The 21899-nt window shown below is 38.9% G+C and overlaps 2 protein-coding genes across 2 annotated transcripts; one reads left to right on the top strand and one right to left on the bottom strand.

The window, feature by feature from the left end:
• Positions 1–223: 223 nt before the first annotated feature.
• LOC132544475 (uncharacterized) lies at positions 224–16053 on the bottom strand. Its single transcript, XM_060208073.1, has 13 exons — positions 15984–16053; positions 14629–14649; positions 12885–13117; positions 11560–11779; positions 11344–11364; positions 5938–6179; positions 5080–5302; positions 4726–4865; positions 4177–4585; positions 2937–3056; positions 2614–2736; positions 975–1094; positions 224–504 (listed from the first exon to the last, which is right to left on the bottom strand). Exons 1-13 carry the CDS (start codon positions 16051–16053, stop codon positions 224–226), a joined length of 2223 nt encoding a protein of 740 aa, XP_060064056.1.
• A 1308-nt stretch (positions 16054–17361) lies between these two features.
• On the top strand, positions 17362–21637 carry LOC132544516 (translocon-associated protein subunit beta-like). The gene is made up of 6 exons (XM_060208119.1): positions 17362–17401; positions 17932–18089; positions 18754–18852; positions 19378–19489; positions 19869–19946; positions 21474–21637. The coding sequence occupies exons 1-6, from the start codon at positions 17387–17389 to the stop codon at positions 21582–21584; spliced, it is 573 nt and encodes a 190-aa protein (XP_060064102.1). The 5' UTR covers positions 17362–17386; the 3' UTR covers positions 21585–21637.
• The last annotated feature ends 262 nt before the right edge of the window (positions 21638–21899 follow it).

Genomic DNA, 21899 nt, shown 5'->3' with positions numbered 1-21899 from the left:
AAAAGTAACAAAAGCTGTATGTTGTTGTATGATGATGAGTAGATTTACCAGAATAGACAGACAAAAAAATGGAACGTTTGGAACAGCTGTGAATTGACATAAAATTATATGAAATGGGAAAGTGGTTATTATACCCGTGGTCATATATTTAAAATGTGAGCGATCCTCACAGATAAAATAAAGAAAGACAGCTATAATTTTACTATTTATTCCAGTCTTCTTACTAACGTACACGTTTCTCGGTGGTCTCTGACCTTGCGTTACTGTAATAGTCTCTGACTCCAAGGCGAACGCGCGGGAAGAATGTGGGGAAAAAGAATTCCGGATTGTGGTCCTCAATCACAACAGATGGGGCAGCTGATGGTGGCGACTCCAATCGGCGAGACCGGCGGTTGAGTTCAGGAAGTAGTATTACCACTTCCAAGATCATGGTAAATGTAACAACAGCCATCCAAATGATTAAGCCCACAAACATAGAACTGGTCAACATCTCGTCACCTGTGGCTGTTTTTAGTGTTGTAAAAAAAAAGTTGATTTAAATTTTCAATAGTAAGTCATGTAGCGAGTCGGTTTTCTCACAACAAAAGAGCTTATATAAGTTTTGGCTTGTTTTCCACCCCAGATGAAATGTACATATATTTAATATAGAATTATAAGTCCCTTACCGTCATATTCGGACGCATCGACTGTCAAGATTATCGCTATACTGACAGAGTGAAACATATTATTACTGCAATCAGAATAATTGTTTATCAAGTTGAATCTTAAGCGTTTAAATACACGAAGGGAATGAACTTCATTTTTTCTGGTCATTGTCAAGACTCGAAGTCAATATAAAAATATACTCTTTCACCAAAACATTTACCAAAGTGATACTGATATAACTGATATAAATGTCGATGGCCAGCATATGTGAACACCAAGCAAGCACCAACGAAACGCAAGACATCAGCCTCGCTGAAACGGATACTTACTTCGACCTGATGCGACAGGGGTAGCTGTGTATGGACCTACGCACACGTGACCGTCCCACGTGTTGATACAAATTTGGTTTGAGGAACAGTCACCATTATTAACAAGACATTCGTTGATATCTGACAATACAATAATGAGAACCTTTAACCATGGAGGAGGGCATGGCGATATGCTGTCTTTTATGTAGACAAGATATGTATAAAAAGGGCTTCTTCATTTGTAAAATATATGTAAACTACGATGTCACAAAAATCGAAAAAACAGGGATGATGTTCGATAATCCTTATAATCAAACGTTTCCGAAATAATTACAGAATGTTAGGTTGTTAATTACTTATCAACAAATTCTTAATCTAATTGTACAGTGCCTGATTACAAACAGTTATTCTCGCATTTTTACCTGCATTTTTTTGATTGTTGTCAGTTTCTTGTTAAGGTGCTCTTGATTGCATATCGTGAAATATTAACACTCCCGCGAACTTGAAGCGGTATTGAGTTGTCGTTCTTGACTACAACGCTAAGCATGATAGGAGCCCGCTCAAGCCGAATTCGTCGCCCGGACGGAGACACAGTTTCAAATTATTCGTAAGTTCTTTCTCGTTTATTGTGAAGTAAGTGTACTGTTTTTATATCAAGAAATTATTCAAAACTCATATGCGCTAATATTTTAGCATGCGAAGCTCTGGATTTGTCGTGACAAATACCGGGGTAAGAAATTCCCTTTGTTAGAATTTCCCGACTCTAAATTAGATCGAAATGACGACATTTGCTTTATTCAAGCGATTTCATTGGTTGGTATAATAAGATGATGGATAATCGTCCTACGTCATTTTAAAAGTAATATGCGATTGGCTGAGAAAAAGAAAAGTTATAAACGCGAAACCAGGGGAACCCCTGTAAGGCGTACTCTCGGTATACAGTCACGGACTATCTCCTGACTTCACGATAACCTTTCTTGACGGTGAAATTCCGTTTGCTTTTAAATTAGAAATTAATTGTACATTTTCATGAATACTTCAGCTATAATTCGCCGAAAGTAATAGAGTTAATTTTTCATCGATAGCGAACAACGGACGGAAAACTCGGGCTTTCATGCACAAGAAACTGTTCACTCGCCAAGAACAGTAACTCTGTATATATCTCAAAGGACAAGTAATTTCAAAGTTGCTTGTTTTACGAGAAGAAATTTAGCAATTCGGCATTCACCGCATCGTTTCAAGCACTTGTATTGTCACGTGACTTTATAGAATGAAATTTGAGAAAACTTCGGTTTTGGATCGTAAAATTTATTGTTGTTATTATTATTACAGTCTTAACGGCCCGTCAACACATAAAAAGGTCATTAGGGCCATCAACCGGTTTTGGATCTACATCCAAAGGCATCTTATATGTAAAATATCAGGAGCTGCATATTTTTCGGAATATGGTATTTTCCCGTTACTTTTACGACCCTTCAAAACAATTTTGTTCAAATATACTCCCCACCCCCTCAAAAAAAAAGAAAAAACAATCGGTAATCTCAATTTTTTTTTACTTTTAGTGTGTGTGTGGGGGGGGGATATCAGAAACAAAAACTTTATGGGAATAGATTATCTTTTATATTACCCAATTACTTACGCCTCCGGTTACGATACTTACCGTCACATCTATGTTCGTCGTTCGCAAGCAGGTATCCCTGTGGACAGGAACAGACGTAACTTCCGGCGGTGTTCTGGCAGAAATACTGACATCCCCCATTTCTTGTAATACACTCGTCTATATCTGAGATTGATGCACGAAAATATTTGACTTCGGTGCAAAATAATAGTTTGAACGTAAAAATGCTTCAAATTCGTATTACCGTTATCACGAAGTATTCACGTACCAAATGTAAAGGAACTAAAAGTGAAATCAGTTATTTGTAATATTAAATTGCGACTTAGTTTCAGAAAATCCCCGTCTCCAAAATAGATGACACCAACCTTGACAATTTCCGTTTCTAAGCATGTTGTAGCCTCTTCGGCAGGTACACGTGTACCCGAGGGGGCCGTTCGTACAGCCATGGTCACAGTCAACGGTGTGTAGGGCGCAGTAATTCACATCTATAATGTATCAACAGAGTTATGGTGAATCACATTGATCACATATCGCTCTCAAATTCTATTGTGTCGATTTTTTTTATGTGAAATAATATTTTACCATAAAAAATTAAAAGGACGGGTAGACTGAGTTAAAATATTGCAAACTGAGTAGACAGTAGAACGTCTTGAATACTGGATACATTGATAGGTGAATGACATTGCCTGTTGATTTAAATACGAATCTTTCTTTAATTGTTAGCTGAAACCCTGTTCCACCATATTATGTACTTTTCTATCTGGAATTCACAAGTAAAGGTCGACGTTAATTGCATAAGAAACGTATATCAACTACGCAGAACAGGATTTAATACTAAAGATGTGTATGCCCTGTCCGTAAGGTAATTTGTAAACAAACTGCAAAAATTCACTATATGCAACTGTCTTTTGCTTTAGGAAACAAAACTTATAAGTTTTTGTCAATTAAAAACATGTAGACATGTTATTGACGTATTGTAAAACATAAAATGAAAAATCTGTAATGCTTTAATTTTCAAAAATCATGTTCTGAAAATCTGACGTTTTACCACTCCTTACAGTACTTTTTCAGTATGATTATGAACTAGACCTGAAGTGAAAAGACTTCATGGGAAACTGAAGTAAACGTTTGTTTGTTGGGTAATCAGACCCCGTGAACAGTTGGAATAATCATCTAATTGTAGCAGCTAGTGTCTATCTCACTGTGCAGCATATGGTAAGTGATCTGATGCCACCAAGAGAAAATGGGGCTAAGAGTCTAGCTAGACCAAGGATGCAACCACGATGTCATAGACAGGGCCCATTCTGTTTCCATGAAAACGAACCGACACGGTTATTCACATTGGGTTGAGTAAACCAAAAAAATCAAACCAGTGTCTCACCATTCCTTATATTTAGGGTTGCTGGGCCGTAAAATCTGGAACTATTTTATAAATAAATGATGTGACGGTGTCCATTTTGTGATTGGACTATGTAACAAGTCTGATTAAAGTTGTATTTTTGGGGTAGCATATCTCAACTCAAAACTTTAAAAAGAGAAGTGTTGCTTTCGCGACTATTTGTCGCGGGCGAGACATACTGAAAGGTCCCACGGATAACTGCTTACCAAACGGATCCCAGGCTGGGCCTTGCATTCCAGAGGGTCCTGCAACACCGGCTTCACCTACAGCCCCTTGGGATCCAGTTGGTCCTGTGTCCCCGAGTGGTCCATTCACTCCTGTTACACCCGCAGTCCCTGTCGCGCCCTTGTTTCCCTGAAGCCCTTCTAAACCATTCCTTCCACTGTCGCCCCCTTCGCCAATGTTACCAATCTGACCTGGACTGCCGTGTATTCCTAGCGAGCCCTGTACGCCAGTCTGCCCCGGAGGACCCCGGGGTCCAGCTATGCCGGTGACACCTGTCTCTCCGTTTGCTCCATTTTGTCCTAGAATTCCAATGTTTCCTAGGAGTCCTTGAGACCCCGTTGGCCCCACTGGACCTGTGGGACCTGTAACTCCATTGCCTCCGACAGTTCCCTAAGATAAATTATCACACATTAATGTTGGTAGGCCGAAAAAGTGGACGTCAAATCAGTTAGATAAATGAATGTTGGTACAATATGTTTAACATATATTGTATACACGTTGTTTATATTTTTCTTAGAAAGAAGACATACCGTTATTCCAGTATTTCCTGTTTGTCCAACAGTACCGGCCACGCCTGTAGACCCGGGCAGTCCATTAACTCCCTCGGGGCCAGTGTTTCCCCGGGTTCCCCGGTCTCCGGTCACACCAGTCACCGGTGGAGGTATTAGTGCTTTTAAAAACGATATACGATGACTAAATATGTACATTGGAGATTTGTTTTATGTAAGCTTACTAAGACAAAAACGTTACATGGTTCATTACGGGGAGGAATTGGGAAGCAAAACTGAGGACCATCTATAACAAATGCAAATTGAGATTACGCCACATAAACAAGGATTTGAGCAGAGAACAGAGACAGGGCGTTTGCATGAAATAACACACACCGTCAATTTCAGCCATGACAGAGAATCTGTGTGTGACTTGGAAGTGACTGAATATAGCCTCCATTCCCTCGATCGCTATTCCAAACCGGAAGTCGCGTGAGCCAGATAGGGAGAATCGTGTGGGGTTGGAAGTGTACTCAAAAACCACACATGGTGTTGGCGACATGTCCACGAAAACAATTCGGTCAATTGAGGTTGCAACAACGGGATCTGGAACATCGACCTACAAAATATTCAAAAACCTATAACAGTGATCTTATATTTTCCCCAAACATTGTTTTCGTCATCGTTTCATATTGCCGCTTTAGTAACCACTTTGCATAACGGAGTAACATGGAGTTATTAAGTCGCAATCAGTTAAGTACAACATAGGAAGAGCACGTTTGGACTCTGTAATGGGCTATTTCGATGTGTGTAAACATTATCAATAGGCAAGAAAGAGACCAAAAACTCACAACTTCTCGACAAAATCCCCCAACGTTTGGAATCAACCAAAAAGACAATGAATCAAATTAATTTTGGAAATTAATCCGAAACGCAGAGTTTTTCACAATATAATAAAATAATGCATATATGGAATTGTTTGTCTGGTGCCTTTATTGTCCCGTGAGTAATGACACATGTTAAGACGCGGTCTCTTTTTTTGCTACCATACTGAACATCCTTCAGGAGGCTTTTTACATGCTATGTAGGCAATAAGTATAAAGTGTCTTGCACAGGGGCACAACCATGGAAGCACCGGAAGTTCCTGATAAACACAAAATGTCCTATATCACGGATCATCACCTGCAACTGAGATGTTCGATGCGCTACCTTTATAGCTGTCGCGACCGTTGTGTAAATTGGAATTCAACATACCACGTAGTACCCTGTCGCAGTAAAGTTCTGCAACGATGTCGTATACTTCATCCTAAAAGTCAACGACAATGCGTCCACAGTCGTCCACAACTGGAAGTAGACCTGGCAGTCGTTGCCCAATATGTTAACGTGAAAGGCGACAAGGCGTCCAAACATTAGGTCTGTATCACGCAACATCACGCCGATTCCCGAGGCAGAAGGTAGCAACACATCAGTAGAGGTGGTGTTAAACCCGAAATAAGCTAGAATAGACAACAGTCGTTTTACACAAGGAACAATCTAGAAGAGATGGCAGAAGAAAGTCTATATAAATCGTCATAGAATAGAACAGACGAGTCGATATATATATGAGATAAACTATTGCTGACGATAAACTGTATGAATCTGCTTAATGCTACCACAGACGATAGTTTATATGTAAGTCCGCAATAAGCTAGAAGAGACGACAGTCTGTATCAATCTGCTTTATGCTACCACAGCATATAGTTGATTTAAATATGCAATAGATTAAAACAGACGAAAGTCTGCATAATTATGTATAACAGTCTGTATAAGTCTGTAATATGCTTCAACAGTTTATACAGATCTGCAATAGGTTAAAACAGACGAAAGTCTGTATAAAATGTAATTCACTTGAACAGACGATAGTCTAGAGAACAGATCATGATCTATATAATCCGAATAAACTAGAAGAGACGATAGTCTAAAGATATTCCGACATTAGCTCAAGTACCCGATAGCCTACAGTATAAAACCGAAATAGGCTACAAACGACCAGACATTGACTGGATTGTCTGCCGTAGTTTTCTACCCAGACACGACATTGACTGGACTGTCTGCCGTTGTTTTCTACCCAGACACGATATTGAGTGGATTGCCTGCCGTAGATTTCTACCCAGACACGATAATGACTGGATTGTCTGCCGTAGGTTTCTACCCAGACCAGACATTGATTGGATTGTCTGCCGTAGTTTTCTACCCAGACACGACACTGACTGGATTGTCTGCCGTAGTTTTCTACTCAGACCAGACAATGACTGGATTGTCTGCCGTAGTTTTCTACTCAGACCAGACAATGACTGGATTGCCTGCCGTAGTTTTCTACCCAGACCAGACATTGACTGGATTGTCTGCCGTAGTTTTCTACCCAGACACGACATTGACTGGATTGTCTGCCGTAGTTTTCTACCCAGACACGATAATGACTGGATTGTCTGCCGTAGTTTTCTACCCAGACACGACACTGACTGGATTGCCTGCCGTAGTTTTCTACCCAGACCAGACATTGACTGAATTGTCTGCCGTAGTTTTCTACCCAGACCAGACATTGACTGGATTGCCTGCCGTAGTTTTCTACCCAGACACGACACTGACTGGATTGCCTTCCGTAGTTTTCAACTCAGACCAGACAATGACTGGATTGCCTGCCGTAGTTTTCTACCCAGACACGATATTGACTGGATTGTCTGCCGTAGTTTTCTACCCAGACACGACATTGACTGGATTGTCTGCCGTAGTTTTCTACCCAGACACGACACTGACTGGATTGTCTGCCGTAGTTTTCTACCCAGACCAGACATTGACTGGATTGTCTGCCGTAGTTTTCTACCCAGACACGACATTGACTGGATTGTCTGCCGTAGTTTTCTACCCAGACACGACACTGACTGAATTGTCTGCCGTAGTTTTCTACCCAGGCACGACAGTGACTGGATTGTCTGCCGTAGTTTTCTACCCAGGCACGACACTGACTGGATTGCCTGCCGTAGTTTTCAACTCAGACCAGACATTGACTGGATTGTCTGCCGTAGTTTTCTACCCAGACCAGACATTGACTGGATTGTCTGCCGTAGTTTTCTACCAAGACACGACACTGACTGGATTGCCTTCCGTAGTTTTCAACTCAGACCAGACATTGACTGGATTGTCTGCCGTAGTTTTCTACCCAGACACGACATTGACTGAATTGTCTGCCGTAGCTTTCTACCCAGACCAGACATTGACTAGATTGCCTGTCGTAGTTTTCTACTCAGACCAGACATCGACTGGATTGTCTGCCGTAGTTTTCTACTCAGTCACGACATTGACTGGATTGTCTGCCGTAGTTTTCTACCCAGACACGATTTTGACTGGATTGCCTGCCGTAGTTTTCTACCCAGACACGATAATGACTGGATTGTCTGCCGTAGTTTTCTACTCAAACCAGACATTGACTGGATTGTCTGCCGTAGTTTTCTACCCAGACACGACACTGACTGGATTGCCTGCCGTAGTTTTCTACCCAGACACGACACTGACTGGATTGTCTGCCGTAGTTTTCTACCCAGACCAGACACTGACTGGACTGTCTGCCGTAGTTTTCTACCCAGACACGACACTGACTGGATTGCCTGCCATAGTTTTCTACCCAGACACGACACTGACTGGATTGCCTGCCGTAGTTTTCTACCCAGACACGACACTGACTGGATTGCCTGCCGTAGTTTTCTACCCAGACACGACACTGACTGGATTCTCTGCCGTAGTTTTCTACCCAGACACGACATTGACTGGATTGTCTGCCGTAGTTTTCTACCCAGACCAGACATTGACTGGATTGTCTGCCGTAGTTTTCTACTCAGACCAGACATTGACTGGATTGCCTGCCGTAGTTTTCTACCCAGACACGACATTGACTGGATTGCCTGCCGTAGTTTTCTACCCAGACACGACACTGACTGGATTGCCTGCCGTAGTTTTCTACTCAGACCAGACATCGACTGAATTGTCTGCCGTAGTTTTCTACTCAGACCAGACATTGACTGGATTGTCTGCCGTAGTTTTCTACTCAGACCAGACATCGACTGGATTGTCTGCCGTAGTTTTCTACTCAAACCAGACATTGACTGGATTGTCTGCCGTAGTTTTCTACTCAGACCAGACATTGACTGGATTGTCTGCCGTAGTTTTCTACCCAGACACGACACTGACTGGATTGTCTGCCGTAGTTTTCTACCCAGACACGACACTGACTGGATTGTCTGCCGTAGTTTTCTACCCAGACACGACACTGACTGGATTGCCTGCCGTAGTTTTCTACCCAGACACGACACTGACTGGATTCTCTGCCGTAGTTTTCTACCCAGACACGACATTGACTGGATTGTCTGCTGCCGTAGTTTTCTACTACCCAGACCAGACATTGACTGACATTGTCTGCCGTAGTTTTCTACCCAGACCAGACATTGACTGGATTGTCTGCCGTAGTTTTCTACTCAGACCAGACATTGACTGGATTGCCTGCCGTAGTTTTCTACCCAGACCAGACATCGACTGGATTGTCTGCCGTAGTTTTCTACTCAAACCAGACATTGACTGGATTGTCTGCCGTAGTTTTCTACCCAGACCAGACATTGACTGGATTGTCTGCCGTAGTTTTCTACTCAGACCAGACATTGACTGGATTGACTGCCGTAGTTTTCTACCCAGACCAGACATCGACTGGATTGTCTGCCGTAGTTTTCTACTCAAACCAGACATTGACTGGATTGTCTGCCGTAGTTTTCTACCCAGACCAGACATTGACTGGATTGTCTGCCGTAGTTTTCTACTGGATTGTCTGCCGTAGACCAGACATTGACTGGATTGTCTGCCGTAGTTTTCTACTGGATTGTCTGCCGTAGACCAGACATTGACTGGATTGTCTGCCGTAGTTTTCTACCCAGACACGACACCGACTGGATTGCCTGCCGTAGTTTTCTACCCAGACACGACACTGACTGGACTGTCTGCCGTAGTTTTCTACCCAGACACGACACTGACTGGATTGCCTGCCGTAGTTTTCTACCCAGACACGACACTGACTGGATTGTCTGCTGCCAGACACTGACTGGACTAGTTTTCTACTACCCAGACACGACACTGACTGGATTGCCTGCCGTAGTTTTCTACCCAGACACGACACTGACTGGATTGTCTGACCGACATTGACTGGATTGTCTGTTGGATTCTACCCAGACAAGACACTGACTGGATTGCCTGCCGTAGTTTTCTACCCAGACACGACACTGACTGGATTGCCTGCCGTAGTTTTCTACCCAGACACGACACTGACTGGATTGTCTGCCGTAGTTTTCTACCCAGACCATTGACTGGATTGCTGACTGACTGGATTGTCTGCCGTAGTTTTCTACCCTGCCGTAGTTTTCTACAGAACCCGACACTGACTGGATAGCCTGCCGTAGTTTTCTACCCAGACACGACACTGACTGGATTCTCTGCCGTAGTTTTCTACCCAGACCAGACATTGACTGGATTGTCTGCCGTAGTTTTCTACTCAGACCAGACATTGACTGGATTGTCTGCCGTAGTTTTCTACCCAGACCAGACATTGACTGGATTGTCTGCCGTAGTTTTCTACTCAGACCAGACATTGACTGGATTGTCTGCCGTAGTTTTCTACTCAGACCAGACATCGACTGAATTGTCTGCCGTAGTTTTCTACTCAAACCAGACATTGACTGGATTGTCTGCCGTAGTTTTCTACTCAGACCAGACATTGACTGGATTGTCTGCCGTAGTTTTCTACCCAGACCAGACATTGACTGGATTGTCTGCCGTAGTTTTCTACCCAGACCAGACATTGACTGGATTGTCTGCCGTAGTTTTCTGACACTGACTGGATTGTCTGCCGTAGTTTTCTACCCAGACCACACTGACTGGATTGCTGCCGTAGTTTTCAGACATTGACTGGATTGTCTGCCGTAGTTTTCTACCCAGACACGACATTGTCTGCCGTAGTTTTCTACCCAGACACGACACTGACTGGATTGCCTGCCGTAGTTTTCTACCCAGACACGACATTGACTGGATTGTCTGCCGTAGTTTTCTACCCAGACACGACACTGACTGGATTGCCTGCCGTAGTTTTCTACCCAGACACGACACTGACTGGATTGCCTGCCGTAGTTTTCTACCCAGACACGACATTGACTGGATTGCCTGCCGTAGTTTTCTACCCAGACACGATATTGACTGGATTGCCTGCCGTAGTTTTCTACCCAGACACGACATTGACTGGATTGCCTGCCGTAGTTTTCTACCCAGACACGATATTGACTGGATTGTCTGCCGTAGTTTTTTTCTACTCTCCCCTTGACCAACGAGTGCAGTCTAGTGTAGTCAAGTAACTAAGGCAAATAATCCGGTCTAGAATAGACTAGACTCAAGCATCCATGACCAGACCAGACCATACCAGTCTAGACAAGGTTAGACTTGGTCAGATCAGTCCAGATCATATCTACAATCAAAAGACATCTTTCGATATGTTTATAGGAAGCAAAATATGAACAAATCTTTAGTTATGTTTCTTAGGTTATAAAACTTTTAAAAAAATCGATAGACATTAATAATGTATAAATTACTTACCAATGGTGGAAGGTTGCGTATCTACAAAAAAACAACAACTAACAAGTTAAGAATGATTTAAAACTAGACCATATGTCTTCGTATATCGCTGAGAGTTAGACGAAGAAAGAAATGTCAGTATAACGTCCCGGCGTTGACTGAACACGAAGCAAACAGATACATCCATTTATTAAACACTTGAGAAGTACATACACATGTAATACAACAAGAACCTACCCTGTATAATTCCCATGATGCCATAGTGATTGGTATCCTGGTACGGTAAAAATGTGTAAATGTTGCTAACCGTTGGAGTCTGAGTGAACATGTAAGTCAAGGTCGAGGATAGCGGGTTGATGACGAAGTTGAAGGTCACACATTCTTTGAGGCTGGTCGCGGTGAACCCCAATATTTCGGATCCTGTTAGACTGATTGCGTTTCCAAGTCCTAGGTCTACCTATAATGTAACAATGTAATTAACAGTTTAAAGTATGTGATTTTTCGATACATATGTAAGAAACAGTGCTGATTCCGTACACGAGACACTATGTAATACTTTGTATTCCCTTTTTCGATCAAGCTAATATATTGGTTTAATATCAACTATAGATACTGAAACCAGTTTTTTTCCCCTTTTATTTCTATATCTCTACCCGTCTACAGAATATTACGTTGTACATGTATATATCATACACATAACAAACCGGGCCCTGACGAAGCGGTATAGATGGTACAGACACCCAACAAAATGTATGAAATCTAAGAAAGCTCTATCTTGAACTTCCCAGGAAACAGCAACAACATGTCAGACTAGTCAAAATATAAGAGGGCTGCCTTTCAGCCATTTATTTTTCTGATAAGTTTTAACTCGAAAAGGGGCACAACAGAGGACCAAATGGAACCGTGTGAAATTTGAGAAAAATCCATCAAGTACCTCTCTAGAAATGACGATAGATAATCGCTGCCAAAGACCAAAATGGCCGCCGACCATCTTTTATTCCATTCAGGCTTGCAATGGATTTGCGCATCTAAAGATCATGCCTACCTACATATAAAATTTGAGAATGACCTATCGAACACTTCATCGGAAGTAGCGACAACAAGCTGTTACTGCCAAAATCCAAGATGGCCGACTGTCAGCAACTTCAAAAGGTTTTTTTTTTCCCCGGATCAGTCTCAAAATGAGACAATGCACAATTAGAGACCAACGGAAATTTACATACGGAATTTTACATTGATCCATCATCTACTTCTCAAGAATAGAGATAACAACAATTGTTTAAGGACACACATCAGACGCTGGGCAATGTGATCAGTCCTTTAGATGTCTTGTATTTGTGATTATATTTATAGTAACGGCAACCTACATACTGAAGGGGAAATACAATAGAATAGTAGAGAGTACACAGCGATTTCCCAGGTATAGTTTAACATAATTGTAGTAATATAATTGTAGAAATTAATGGTGACCTAAATACTTACCTGCATACGGAATTCACACATGACAAAGCGAGAAGAATTTATTTTGACTTTCGGATAGATATGGATGCCAATATTACTACCTGCTGTTGTCCGTCATTGAGGAAGGACAGCTCCGCCGTGGTGAAGAGGAGGGCGTGGTTCTGGGGCGTGATACGTCTCCAAAGCTGCAGCTGGAAGGAACAGTTGGCGTCCGTGGTAACAAGGAATCCCGTCAGCCATCCGGCGTTGGGTAGATCGACGCCGGAGAGAATCACGGTCTTTTGTCCGTTCAGTGTGTTGGTGGTGGCAGCGGTGATGTTGAATCCCACGTAAGCTAAAGATGTTGCAATTACGCCACAAGAAAAGACTAACTATAAAAAATCATCAGATTCATATCAAAGTCTTTACAAACTGGGTAACAGGTATTGCCGTCATCATATTAACATTGTCTTAATTATTATCTCAGCTACATTTGAACAGGGTCGCATGATTTATTTAATATCGTCCTTGATTTGAAACAAATCATTATCAATAATAGTAGGTTATCAATCAATCAACAAACGATAAATCATATATAAAATTTAAACGTATAGAGCGACCCAAACGAGGAATTGTCATCTAAGTTACAGACAGTATGAAATATTCGCGATAAAAACCAGTTGGCACTAGTCCGAATTATTATGACGTTCTATCGACTTTTTTTATACTCGATCAGGTGTCACTCCAAGTCGGTAGGACGGGAGGATAATTTGGACTACTTGCATGTTTGTTGGTTACGGGGTTTTCCGCCTCCCTGACTCTTCCTATTTCTAGGTGTTGTCTCACCAACAGACATGTCCTGGCAGCGTACAGGACTATTTGGTACCTGTTACAATGTATTCGGATTGACCGCTCTATCGATATGATTAGATTATTTACACCGAGAGAGAAGCACTTTAATTGGTCATTTTAGGTTATAACATGCCCCCCCTCCTCCTCCCCCGCCCTACAACGTAAGAAATTCGACGTCATTTTGTAACTGGCCAATTCGCAGGTGCAAGATACTCTCAAAGAAAATTATGAAATAAAAGAATATTGCTATTTGTTGTACTCTCGCAGTGTATAAGAGTTATCTGTGTTGTGGTTCAATCATAAAATTATTTGAGTCAATCCTTCACTGGTGTCTATTATATTTGAGACGATACGTGTCTATGATATGTCTATAGATGTCTATGCATATTGAAAAAAATGAACATAACACAGATATTACCTTCAGTTGTGAATTAGAGAGAATATGAACATTTTCCATACTTAAACGTCAGATATTAGTATGTAATAGACAAACCCAACAGTGTAACTGTGTATCTCCCACATTTGCTTCACAAGCACATTTGACCTTTTTGACCTTTGAATTGGATCACGACAATAAAATTGAAAATCTTTCGTCCATGCATACAAATATTACCCTAAGTCTCGTTGTTCATAAGAAGAAATTACTTGAAATTTATATCAGGGACGTATAGGATATTATGTATTATTTATTTCTCTGACTTGACTATTTTCTGTTCGGGCGAAATTAATTGAACGATTTCACTAATTTTGTCTATGTGACATTGAAAATTGTGTTCCATGTCATTTATTTGAAAAGACTTAATTAGCGTGATGTTCCTTCATCAGAACATGCAACAAGTTACTAGACCCTTTCTTGGTCCAATGGTTCTACTTTCTATCTCTCTCTCTCTTTATCTCTGTTCTTGGCCTTCAACATATTTTCGTCCATAGAAATTTGGAACAAAGTGAAAGTCGTTCAGTTTTACTGTTATTTAAAACAAAAAGCTCAACGAAAATGTTAAGGAAGATACTTACTGATATTCTGACCCAGGGAAACTGAAAAATGACAATGCATTACAAATTGACAAAAGATGGATTCACTTATGAATATCAGAGAGCTTAATTACATTCGTGTAAATGTGATGGTCTGCCTTAAAACGACTAAATGGTTAGATTTTCATTTCATAACTGATTAAAAACATTATGATATCTAAATACCTGTTAAAATTTATGCATTTTCAGTTAATTTCAATATTTAAAAGTTTACATAACCATTTTATAAAAAGTAAAAAAAATAAATAAAATAGGAGCAATCCAGCACTAATTCATAGCATTATCATTCGGAGAATGTAAACAATGTTTTTGCGCATGCAAATTTAGAAACCATGACAAAGCGATGAGTTAAAACAAGGCTCTGAAATGTCACGTGATGAACTAGACTATCTTCTACCAAAACAAGAAATTACGGTAGACAAATCACGAGTATCGACCGGTATCAGTTTCAAGCTGATCATTTTTTATATTTTTCTCATGTGCTATAATTTTGTGAATAATCTGATTTTAGATTTTACAACGCTTGTCCGAAATCCAACTCATGGACAAAAAAAATTCACGAAATCTAACCATTTAGTTTCTCTAAAATGTTAACTTATGATGTCGTTAATGTAATGTAGTGACGTCATGATGTTCAATGAAGTTGATGTAGATGCGGGTGAGAAGAAAAGCTACAGCAGCTAACTAGACTATTGGTTAAACAATGACTGTTAACTAGACTAGGTTAAACTATGCCTGTTAACTAGACTAGGTTAAATTATGACTGTTAACTAGACTAGGTTAAATTATGCCTGTTAACTAGACTAGGTTAAATTATGCCTGTTAACTAGACTAGGTTAAACTATGACTGTTAACTACACTAGATTAAACTATGCCTGTTAACTAGACTAGGTTAAATTATGCCTGTTAACTAGACTAGGTTAAACTACGCCTGTTAACTAGACTTGGTTAAATTGTGTTAACGAGGCGAAGTTAAACTATGACTTAACCAGACTCGGTACAACTATGACTTAACCAGACTAAATTACTTTGTTACCGCAGAAACTTCTATTTACAAGTATTTTATTGTGTTTATGGAATAAGTTTGATTTGTTTTGAACTAAACGTTGCGATTTTTTTCATACAACATTGTATCGGGATTTTTAGTGAAAATTTAACTTGTACTTCCTTGGCGTTTTGTAGTGTTGTTTTAGATTTGAATTATGTGGGGATATTTCAAGATGGGGATCGTATAGTGATATATGTTATTATATAAAGTCCATGTCATGTGTACTGTGGACAGATGGCGAAATTGTTCACTATCTAGCTTAATACTTTAGTTTATCATTGTTACATACCGCTGCATCCCGACAGGATCAATAGCATCAAAACCCCGAAACTGATGACGCTTTGGTGGTCAATAGCCATGCTTCTCTGAAAAAAAATGGAATTGAAACATTTGGAATATGAGTGTGGGTGGAGGTAATGCACAGCACTACGAAGGATATGTGGAAAACTGACACAGTACTGACGGATTGCAAGGCAAATTTTGTGTACTAAGGGAGGTAACTGTACGATCCTAATAAACATTTTGTCCATTATTTATATAGAAGATTTGAATATGTGACCTGATGAAATCATAAAAAATAAATAATAAAGGAGAATATTATAGCATACCTTTAACTTTAGTTGAAGTCAAAACAGGTCTTCCTTTACGCGAGATCGTTCTGTAGAACCACTCATGCGTGCGGTGTAAGAAGCAAATTGCACGCGCTTGAGCACATGTCGCAAGTTATCCGGTACTCACCCACGTGAAGTCAGGTGATATGGGCTTTTCTGAAGTCATATTGACGATGAATTCAAACGGATCCACTCAATATTAAAGCCGAGTTTTTAAAAAAAAAATAGTATATGTGCCCGCCTTATCAAAGATATTCAGAAATAAATACATACCCACTACTAACTAAAATATACATTTATATAAACATATCACTTGTCAACATGATTTGATCATGGATGTTTACTAAAATTAACTATCTTCGTCATTTTTATATCATGCAGGGCACCAAAACATGGTGTTTCGCCATTGAGACACAGTAATCATCTTCCTTCTGTCACTCCTGAAGCAAAGTATCACATACATTACATCATTTGACAGTGGATTTTTAACTTGTTACCGATATCCGTTGTCAAAATTCACAGAATACATCTTGCCCTGCAGAACCACATCTCGCGCGGGGCAAAATAACGATGAACAACATGGAGAAAAACACGATTGAAGTCATATTTGTGCTACTTTGCGACACATTCTCCATTCGTTCGTTCTAATGCTTCGGAACCACAATGCTGTTAAGAGGGGAGAAAAGGCAACGATTACCCATGATTTTTCGCGATGAAATAACGAATAGACCAAATGACACCAATGGTATCGTGTTCGTCAAAGTAACCAGTATTAATTACATAACACCTTGAAACGTATATGGTTCATAAAAAAACTCAGAGAAAATATTCTTGCAGGTAAAGTCATCTTCGGTTAATTAGTTTGTGCTATGTATGTACGTTTTGGTCTTCCGTCATGTATCACTAGCTTGCATCAGGCTATCGATACACTGAATGAGTGTGGCACGAGGCACTTTACTAATGCGTTTCGCTTATATCAACAAAATGGGAATCTGTAAGATTAATTTACCGCGACACGTCTCGGCCCAACAGCACCTCTGCGCTGAATCGAATATCTAACTTCCTTTTCCGCCTTGGGTTGATGCCGGTTAGCAAGGTAAAGTTTGCTGGACATATCTCCCATCCTTCTTGACGGAATAGTTGACATAATATCCTAATTTCATTCGAGTGGAAGTTATTTGTAATGCCATTTATCATTGTAGTCTTGCTTTCCTCGCGATCGTGTAAATTGTATGGTAGACCAACAGAGAATTTTGAAGTCTTTAGTGTACAATGCTGTTTGCATACGTGGCCATCCGGTGACAACTATGTGTAGAATCCAGTCTGATAGTAACGTAGAGATATTATGGTGAATTATAATAAGATATGTCGAACAGTATATACATACGGACTGCGTTGATTATTCCAAAATAAGACATTCAATCCTACTCTCTGTATTCAAAGTCATATTCCGAATATGCTCTCAGCTCAGGCGTGACGTGAATTCATTAATCCATGCACACCAATATCTAGACCTGACGAAAAGTTTGACAGTAATGGAAATTTATCTCTTCGGCTTTATTTACATTGCAGAAAAAACTTCAATAATGTGTCTATCATTTACATGTTTTCTTGTCTATATTTCAGATGAAGATTTGGTTGACTTTGTTCGCTGCTTTGTGCTTAGTCTTGTGTTGTAATGGTGATAATGCTCGACTGCTAGCATCTAAAAACATTTTGAACCAATATCTGGTTGAAGGCAGGGATCTTACTGTGCAGTACAGCATTTACAATACCGGAGGAAGGTAAACAAAAGGCATTTAAGGATTTGAATATTTTCAAGAAAATACTGATCCCATATTGGACATAGTAAAATATGACATTGTAGATAGCAAAGCTTGTTACAAAAATGCTGATAAAAATGTCAATATTGCTCTATTGCTTTTATCCTTATTTTGGTAACTGGTGATTCTGATCACCTCAGGCTGATGATGTAATATTATATTGACACCAAAAGTTTGTCATTTATGTTATGAGTTGTGACAAAGTCAAGGACATTAACACTCTTTGGCCTAACAGTGATCAATACGCAATTTATTTTAATGAATCCTCTTAAACTTTATTGCTGAAAATAATGACCCCAGAATGAAAAAAAGTGAAGTTTTTCCAGGAGTCCCATCAAAATTCTATGAATACAAGACTTAGGACTCACATGTAGATTTATCACTGTATAAGATTCCAATGTTCCTGCTAACCTGGCCATGGCAACTTTTTTGTTTTTTCTTGCTTTGTTAGTTTTTGTTGACAAATTTTGAGAAAGGTCTGTTTAGAAAAATCTTTTTAGAAAATTATAAAAGAAAAATTCAACTGGTGTACTTAAGCTTTTTCTGGTATATGAACAGAACAGCATGTATCATTTTTCGAGGCCTTAAGCTTCTGAGCTGATATTGTGTGTTTTTATTTTTTAAGTGCTGCTCTGGATGTCAATCTGAAGGATGATGGGTTTCCAGAGGCTGATTTTGAGGTTGTTCGAGGAAACCTTAATGTGCGCTGGGAGAGAATTGCTCTGTATCCTTTCACAAGTGCTTTGAATTGAATAAATAACATGAAGATTTTAAAAAGTGTTAGGAAATGATCAAATTTTATGAAATAAAATGTATGTACTACATTTGGGAAAAACAGTTTTTGACCACAATTCAGATTGTTTTGCCTTGTATAGTAGGTACACTTTTTGTCTTGGGTTTAAGACACAAATGTATAGAAAAGATGGTTGGGGTTAGGTAATTAGACAATGTGTCAAATGCTTCAAAAGTACATGTGTAAAACAAAAACCCACCCAACCCCCCAAAAAATATTGACATAACATTGCAATATGTTTGTGATGACTTTACATCTATAATTAGGAGTCAGAAGTTGTAGTGTGCAAAATTAAAGAGTGATTTAAGAATTTCCAAAAAGTTGCAAACTAAAACGTGTTCAGGATAGATTGCTTGATTTTCTTTTATTTACTTCAGCAAAACTATATTTGGCTAAATTGGATTGTAGAGTTATTTGAACTAAGAAAATGGTGATATTTCTTTAACTTAAGCATAGTGGCACCAATGTGACACATTCCGTCGTCCTTAGACCTCTCCAATATGGCTACTTTAACTTCACATCTGGTGAAGTCAGCTACAAGGACTCTGAAGATGCCACTGAGGCTGTGGTAGGTATTCCCATGTCAACAATTAATTAAGTCAAATATTGTAGCAGCTAGTCTTTAGGATGGAGAGATAGAGTATCAAGTTCTTTAGATACAGGTACATTGTAGTAGATAGAAACATTTCTGGTTTTTTTTATAAATATGACTAAGTTTTCGAAATGATTTTAATTCTTTGCAAGACAGTAAACAGATTCTCATGAATGATGATGAAGAATACCAGAAATGTTGTTGGAACATTTTTATACATGTAATTTATCATAAACTTTATATAGAGCTTCATATCATATACTGTAATACATATATATGTGTATATATATATCATATATGTATTATCATAGTGATGTAAACACGATTTAAAAAAAAGAAATTATTTAATTTACAGTTTGGATATACCAGTGCACCTGGAGAGGGTGGCATTGTTAACAGCAAAGAATATGACAGACGGTTTTCCCCTCATGTTGTAAGTTTCTATGTAAAAATTTTCATATTGTTTGTGTGCTTGGATGCAAATACTGTTGATTAATCAACCATGAAGAGCATAGCATGGACAATTGTACTCTTTATTTAAAACTGACTTCAGTTCCAAGTCAATATTATATCTTGAGAACTTCTCAGCAGATTTGGGGTTGTTTATCCATTATATTTTTTCATGATTGGGACATTGGTTCATTACCTTAACAAATACATATTGTAATTGTACGTCCCCCAAAAATCTCCCCAAGTCATTTATGTACATAGTGTTAAAGGGACCAAATGGTTAGAGATATTCATTTCATAACTGATAACATTTAAATATCTGTTCAAAATTGTGTACTTTCTTCTAATTTTGTTAAAGTTTGCATAACCATTTTATTAACAATGTCAAAAAATTGAAATAAAATAGGAGTGACCCAACACTTTAAGCATGCAATTGTAGATTCAGATTAATTCAAATTCATTTATTTCGCGTTGTCATACGTAAAGCGTGAAACAAGAGGTCATTTTACAAAGTAAAAATTGAAACATGGTTGGCAAATGAAGTTTTGGCTAATAACATAATTATACATAGTAATAAATCATATCAAAGCAGCAAGTTAAAACAAGGCTCTGAAAGGTCAAATGATGAACTATCCAGGATCAAAACAGCGATGGGTGGTAAACACAACAACAAGTGTCGACTAGCATTAATTTGAAGCTGATAATATTTATAAATCAATTTCGGAGAGTGTTATAATTTTGGAAAGAGTAATTTTAAGTATTACAATCTTGCCTGAAATCAAGCGCATGGCAAAAAATAACAAAATCTGACCATGTAGTCCCTTTAAATTAAGATTAATACAAACTAAGGTAAAAATTTAACAATATTTGAATTATTAGGGCAGTTGTTTTGTCCAATAAGAAAAGAACATCACCAATGTGTTGGCTGTGTCAGACTAGGCATTTGTAATGATTTTCATCAAAACCGAACAATATGTAAATTTCAAACAATCAGAAGCTCCCCTCAGTGGCCATTATGCTAAGTCAGAAAATGAACTCCATCAATTTCAACCAATAAAACGGCTTTATGTTGTGGCCGTCTTGTCTAATCAGAAAACGGATGGTGCCATCCATTCTTATGTGAAACCACATCTACATACCCACTACATTTATGAAAATCAGACAATTTCTAAATTTTGGTCAAAGTTTGACCAATCAGGGGTCATGGTTGAATGGTCAGATGAACTGGAAAATGAAGAAGCTCCTGCACACTACCTCACTTGTGCAAAGTTTCATTAAAATCCATTCTGTAGTTTTTGAGAAATGTGTTGGAAACCTTGACGATGGAAGAAATAAGAAAACAAAATGGAGCAAAAAGAATATATCCCCCACTTTGATAATAAGTTGTGTAATAGTAAGTTTAAGTATCTATTTTTTAAATGGAAGCATTAACATTCAGCCATTGTGATACATTTCTGTATAATTTTTATGCCAAATTGATAATCCCTAACCTTATTGCTTCTCTTTTCAGCTGGACTGGTGTGTATTTGCTGTAATGACACTTCCATCCCTGGTCATTCCATTCCTCCTATTTTACAGGAGTAAAAGTCGATACGATCAGCCCAAGGCGAAGAAAAACTAAATTATATTCATCGTATTTCATTTTCATGTTTTTTAATAAAAAAAAATCATTTATTTATTCTCTCATGGCATTATCTTTACGAGAGCAGAGCATAACAATTTGTAAAATTTTACAACATATAAATGATAATTAATGTTTCTGATAAGTCTCATGAAGATGAACAATTTGTGGATGCCAATCAACCAACAGGCATATCTCTACAGTTGTCAACATAATTTGAAAACTATTCTTGAAAATTTGCTGAAGTAATTTGAAGTAACTTCATCAGATGTACAAGCCATATTTTTCTTGTAACAAGCTCATGATCAGGGAGAC

Source organism: Ylistrum balloti, unplaced genomic scaffold (genome assembly GCF_031769215.1).
Source record: "Ylistrum balloti isolate Yb309-2 unplaced genomic scaffold, AGI_CSIRO_Ybal_v1 Utg369800, whole genome shotgun sequence".
NCBI lineage: Eukaryota > Metazoa > Mollusca > Bivalvia > Pectinida > Pectinidae > Ylistrum > Ylistrum balloti.
Note: the sequence above shows the minus strand (reverse complement) of the source record. Positions and strands in the feature narration are given on the sequence as shown.

What these genes read in the sequence shown, in the direction of transcription:
- LOC132544516 (XM_060208119.1), top strand. An exon ending in CGCTGGGAGAGAATTGCTCT is followed by an intron (nt 18,853 to 19,377) that starts GTATCCTTTCAC and finishes ACTTAAGCATAG; the next exon opens with TGGCACCAATGTGACACATT. An exon ending in GACGGTTTTCCCCTCATGTT is followed by an intron (nt 19,947 to 21,473) that starts GTAAGTTTCTAT and finishes TTCTCTTTTCAG; the next exon opens with CTGGACTGGTGTGTATTTGC.
- LOC132544475 (XM_060208073.1), bottom strand. Translation starts at nt 16,053, where the DNA reads ATGGCTATTGACCACCAAAGCGTCATCAGTTTCGGGGTTTTGATGCTA. An exon ending in CTGCGACAGGGTACTACGTG is followed by an intron (nt 5,303 to 5,937) that starts GTATGTTGAATT and finishes AATATTTTGTAG; the next exon opens with GTCGATGTTCCAGATCCCGT. An exon ending in CCCAGCCTGGGATCCGTTTG is followed by an intron (nt 3,057 to 4,176) that starts GTAAGCAGTTAT and finishes GATACATTATAG; the next exon opens with ATGTGAATTACTGCGCCCTA.